The 6198-nt window shown below is 39.6% G+C and overlaps 1 protein-coding gene across 1 annotated transcript; it reads left to right on the forward strand.

The window, feature by feature from the left end:
* The first annotated feature begins 445 nt into the window (after positions 1-445).
* LOC143211658 (transmembrane protein 45B) lies at positions 446-1614 on the forward strand. Its single transcript, XM_076429508.1, has 2 exons — positions 446-601; positions 762-1614. The coding sequence occupies exon 2, from the start codon at positions 791-793 to the stop codon at positions 1556-1558; it is 768 nt and encodes a 255-aa protein (XP_076285623.1). The 5' UTR covers positions 446-601; positions 762-790; the 3' UTR covers positions 1559-1614.
* Positions 1615-6198: the final 4584 nt, after the last annotated feature.

Here is a 6198-nt window from a genome sequence, read left to right on the forward strand (position 1 = left end):
TGTTGACTAACTTTACGTATCTAATTCAATCTATTTAAACTCTAACTGAAATCTAACTTAATCATCAGTTCATTCCAACTACTGTAATATCGATCTCCTTCGACAGACGTCTTCTTCCTCGAGCTTGAATTATTGATACCATTATCGAAATAGAACGGAACTATAACAGAAATCCATAGAATTTTAACCAACTTTGTATAACTAATTGAATCTAATTTAAATCTAGCTTAAATTTAACTCCAATCTAAGTACTTCGATATTGATTTCCGTCGATGGACGTCTTCTTTCCGTCTGTGCTTAAACTATTGATGTCGGTATTCGAAGTCGACTATTTCATGATCAACTAATGCCTGATAGTAAATTTTCTCGGTCTTGTACCTGTTTAAAATTACAAAAACTAATTAATATTCTTCAGCAAACCCTGATAGCCGTGCACGACAGGTAAGCATTCTTGGTTGCATAGCATCAGGGGTCAGTTTAGTTGCTGCTTCAGCCACTAGATGTTTATAGCGTTGCTGCGTCACTCATTGTGATTGTGCATTGTGCATTGTGCATCGTGCATCGTTTCGTGCAGGAAGTGAAGCTGTGAGAGCTCCAGAGGGTAAGTTTTACATAACTGCATAATTACAGTAATGACAAAACCATACATTTCCTTTGTACGTACATCTTCTACCTGTATCTTCGTCGTGCCAACTATTCCATACATTTTAAGCTGCAATATGTATAGTCCAACATGTCTGAACAAATCGTATGACTTTCAGATTAATTGTTAAGTGGGCAACAATTCCTAATGACGTCGATGGACAGCTCGTTGCCATGTCTCCTCACCGGATTCATATTCTACGGGTTCGGCTTGAAGTGGTGCTATGATTACGCCAAGTACTGGGTTTCCCTGCGACCCAGGGACGATTCCAACACGAAGGGGTTAAAGCTGCTAGAGAAATGTGATAGATTATTGCACAACCATCCCATAGAGGGAAGCTTGAAGCTGATAGCAACCGCTATTGGCCTAGCTGGCACAATCACAGGAGAAATGCCACAAGTCGGGACTGTGTCCCCGAAAGTTGTGCTGGCTACGATCTATCTGTTCTTCGCGTTCTCTGGTCTAGTCGATGTTCTGAATTTCTACTTTCCACATAATGTGAGCGAGGGATTGGTCAAAATGGCGCTGGCTCAGAGCTTCTTCATAGAAGGATTCTTCTTCCTCTGGGGCAGTTTGGGTAGCAATGCTATAGTCAATTTAATATTAGCGTTCATAGTGTGGACAACATCTGTAGCCATTATTTTGGAGCTCGTGTGGCCCGAATTGAAGCTACTGAGAGCCTGTACCACGTTGATTCATGGTAGCTGGATAGCACACATGATACGTGTCTATCCTGCGATTTCAATGCTGCCCGAAGGTGTTGCTCTGGTATTCTCATGGCACGTTGCTGCTGCATCGGCAGTGACATTGTCCGTAGTAGTGGTGACAAGAAGTTGCGCACCGAGACTGATAATGGACGGACCACCAGAGATACCGATTTATGATTATTGTCAGGAACCTGACCAGAGAATGTGAACATCTCCGTTCGAAAGTATCAAATGCAATAGGCTTCGCACGAAATATAACGTTTACCCCATAACGCGCGAAGCCAACGACCTTAGAGAAACATTTTTACCGGTAGTGTAGAGGCAAATAATCAAAATGCACAAACCAAATTGAACTTTTACACCGTCAGTATTTTTTGACTTAATATTTATAACAATATTTTTTCGTTTTCTACTACAACGAACGACTATTTTATACGGCCCGAATATTATATGGATACCATAGCAATAAGCGATTTTATAACGCCCCGATATTGTAGGTGGAATACTCATTAGGACTTAAGAGGTGCCTTACGATATTATTGCTCACTTATTTATTCATAGTAACCTCGTCTTTTGTAATAAGTTTTTCTACTTCGACACCCCGTAACTACGTGCCAAAATAGTTCTCATAATCATTGTACATACGTCATTTTAATAAACGCATTAACAACCCGTACATAATCGTTTTCCTGCAGAACTTATATTGTTAATGAGTTGCGATACTTTTCGTGCATATTCATTATTAGAATTAGGACTAAACCCAGTATTCTTATTAATTAAATATAAAATGAATTACCTGATCCACAAGTACTCGTACCAGCCAATTCAAATGATCGACTTGAAGCGCACTCTGGCGATCAACGCGCGAATTATGCCAAGGCCAAACCGCGGCGATTTCAAACCTATACTTCCTATATTCCTTTGATACTTATAAATTATATGCGAAGAATTATTTGTTTTTTATCAGAGGTTATACACTTTCAAAAGCGAGGCCAACGTATGTCGACAAGTATTCCACGATAATACAGTAGCAGAAACTGTTAGGAAAATTTACGAAAACGCTGTCGTGACTTATCATTCATTTTATGAATCAGTGAATTAATTAACATAAATAAATAGGAAACACTTCCCGTTTCTTTTGCTAGAAGAGAATTGACATTAGAACCAGACTGTGAATTTAGTATCAATAATCGTCTGTATTAATTTCCAGATCTTTAAATGTCTTCACTGTTTTGCAATTCTCAGTCTACTAATGTCATTAATTAGTAGACGGATCTTTATGCAAAATAATCATTTCTTACCTGAATTGCAGCAACCTGAGGTGAAATAGAAACTTATTTTCTTCCGTATTTAGTAGGTTGAAAATAATATAATAGTATGTTCAAATTTTCCTAATGTTGTTGCTATTTTAAATGACTCTTACTTATTTTTCTCATAAACGCATAAAATCCGTAGTTTATTAATTGGACTCGATGAACCGAGAGCTGTTTTCTTCCCCATTTTCTTCGAGCAAATCGACCACTGTGCGACCCACCATCGTCTAAGATTCCGAGCGCGTAATCACAGCGTCCCAGACGCTTATCGAACAATGCAACTTTTACAATGACAAAGTTGTGCAGTAATTATGCAACTGGCTGTTACGCAACCGTCTGCGAACAACTGGTGAGTCGGTTACGCACGCGACGCATCTTCCCGGGCGGAATTTTTTTCGTTTGCGCAAATCGCGTCTACCAATTTAATGTTAATAGAACGGTCTAGCCTTTGTGTACCGTGGGAAACGATAAGTCACCTCATAAATTCGTCACCGGGGAAAACAGTGACAGGGCTTTTCAACGAATGTCAGGAAAGTCAACGACGATCATTGTTGACGCCAGGACTCGTGGCGATTGTGAGAATCTCGCGTTACCAACTCTAAAAACGATAACCGTAGCTTCTATATATACGTGTACCAAATAAAACAGTGATAAGTATAGCAATTTTATTAATAAACTCTGGTCAGCCGGCTTCTTTTTTTCTGATTGACGAAATCCTGATACAAACTGGCCTAGATACACAACACATGATGTTATCTTCCTGATTCTACATTTTAGAGGTCGCTGATATAATTGATCTTGTCATGCGAAGATACCATTCCATTTTTAATGGTCTTCACGATAATTCTGTTATGATTACAAAAGTTTAATTACTTTGCTGTATGGAATAGAAAAAGAATTGATCCCCAACGAGTGAAGAACAAAAGCAATCACAGTTAGGTGAAAAACATTAATGAGCTAGGATCGTCATTCAGCGATAATTATCTCGCACGTGCTTTCACCGTCCAAGCGAACACAACTTTCCACGCGCGTGATTCGTTGATGGAGTAATTGCTATCAAAGATATTTTTCATTTCGTGGTAACGGAAGATTTCTCGGTTTCTCCACCTACGTAAGCGGGAATCGCGCCTCGGGATCCATCGCGCCCAGATAAGGGAGAGAACTTGGCGAATTTCCTTGCACGTGATGAAAGTGTGCTCGCGAAGAGCGTCGTGTGATAAATCGAGGATGATAGAGGTCACGAGCGGATCCAGGGGTAACGCGGAATGAACCCTGTCGATCCGCGAGCTGTTGTAACTCAATTGAGAAGAGAGCGACGAGCAAATCGTCTAGAAGCGAATCGAGTTGGAGGGTCCTCGTCACCGAAACGATCGCTGCCAAGAAGGTGCACCGTTCCCGTTCTATTGCTACAAATAGAATAATGCACCCGACCATCACATCGTTGCGTGTTAAACTAGCCTGCGTTGGAAGGTTGACCGATACCTCCAAGGATCGCACCAAGGCTGTCACCTTCTCTAATTTCTAGACGTGAGCTAATTCGAGAAAAACGAGCGACTTGCTACGCCGACAACTCTCCTGTCTGAATTACCACCATGATAACTGGAAACCGGATTTTATGCATTCATGACAAAAACGAGTAGGTGTAATCTGAAACATTAGAAACATCAGACGAATCTTCTATATAAATAAAAATCAAATGCTGTTCGTTGGTAAGCGCATCACTTGAGAACGGCTGGACCGATTTGGCTAATTCTTTTTTTAAAATGTTCGTATTAGTCCGAACTAGGTTATAGGATAAGAAAAATTGGAAAAGTATCACGGAAAAATGGAAAATTCGGGAAAAACTAAAAGTGCTTTTAGAATCATATTTTAATGCAACAAAAAACGAACGTCGTAGCTTTTAATCAATATTTAAATAGAAAAGGAATATACGATGGTTGACGTTTAAATGAACGTTATTTAAAAGTAAAATTATAACAAGAATTAATTTATTTTGACTTTGTGCGATTCTCATAACGTGTGCTCTAATAAAGATATTTATTAAATCATTTCTTACGAAGACACTTTTATAATTTTATTATATAGACTGCAATATAGCATTTCTTGATCGAAACGTTTAATAAGTAGACTGCGGATCTTTATGGAAAATAAAAAATATTTGCATTGATTGCTGGACACAGGAGGCAAATAGATAATAAAGTAATGCATTGATGTACTTAAATATTTTTAACATGTCCACTGTTTTAAATTGTACATACTCATTTTTGTCATAAATGCATAAAATCCACAGTCTATTAATAAGAATCTAAAATTCTAAGCTCAGTCATTTCATACGCAAGAATTTCATATTTTATTGATTAAGGTTCGTTGCTTGAATAAGAAAATAATAAAATCTGCAGTTTAACAAGCATCCGCTCATGCAGAGCTATTTCGTCGTTCTCGTTCAAATTGATCAGTGATCGTCGTGCACGCTGTCCACGGGTCGTCCGCCTGTCAACCTATGATGTAATTTGACAGGTCAAGACGTTAATGATTCGCCATTCCGAGGCTTAATGACAGCAAGTTGCACACGCGCGCAGACCAAGCCACCGCTTAAAAGCCATTGGGGAAATAGAAGAAACGAGCGTGTGGACTTTGCTCGGCTAGCAGGCCAAGGAACACACAACAGACGGTTCGGTTCGTCTCGAGATAATAATCGGAGCAAATATAATTTCAACAGTCGCATAATTGTGGCGAAATAGACAAACCGGCGATCTCGAAGCTCTCGAGTCCCCGTAAACAATCGTCATCTGTTTGCGATCTGTTTTCGACGGATGCGCGCAGCCGGTCTACCACATATTCAACGACACCACGTTTTTCTATGACGTCCTTAGCCGTTGAAAAATCGCTACATTCTTGCTTTTCCTGTTGACCGAGCGCCCGCAAAACTGATATGCTGAGTCTATTATGGTAAAATCGTTGCACAAACGACCTCTCTGCGGAATCGGCGATTTTTATTCCGGAATGCTTCGTCTGCGAATCGTTCAGCTGGATTTTTATTCGCCACGTTGTTGCCGAATGTTGTCCATACAAATTTAGTACCGAAGTTCTTTTAGTGTTTCGTGGAAAACAAGTTATCCAATTGTTATTATTTCACAATTTCTCAAACACATTATCTAGCGGCGATTATTTTGTAATTTTTGGAAGTCTCGATCGATAAGGATTTTTTTACCATTTCGTGAACCCACAGCTAACCCCTAACCACGTGATCTAGTAATTTAGGATTGATTAAAAATGATGCTGTTTCGAGTTAGCAAGATTGTACCTTAAGGAATTATACTCCAATCGTATTTACGAGGGGACCAGAGGCTCGAATTGGACTGGGTCCAGTTTGTTATACGGAGCCAATTAAGTTGTCCATGGTCAAGGATCCCGATTTCCATTTTAAACTATTTTCCCAGGCTCCCAAAAGTCAAACCTCTCTAATATCAACATGCCCTCGATTTCACCCCAAACCTCGTTTCCTCCTCCGACCAAAATGTCATAATTTTCGGAG

This window comes from Lasioglossum baleicum, chromosome 8 (genome assembly GCF_051020765.1).
Source record: "Lasioglossum baleicum chromosome 8, iyLasBale1, whole genome shotgun sequence".
Taxonomy (NCBI): Eukaryota; Metazoa; Arthropoda; class Insecta; order Hymenoptera; family Halictidae; genus Lasioglossum; species Lasioglossum baleicum.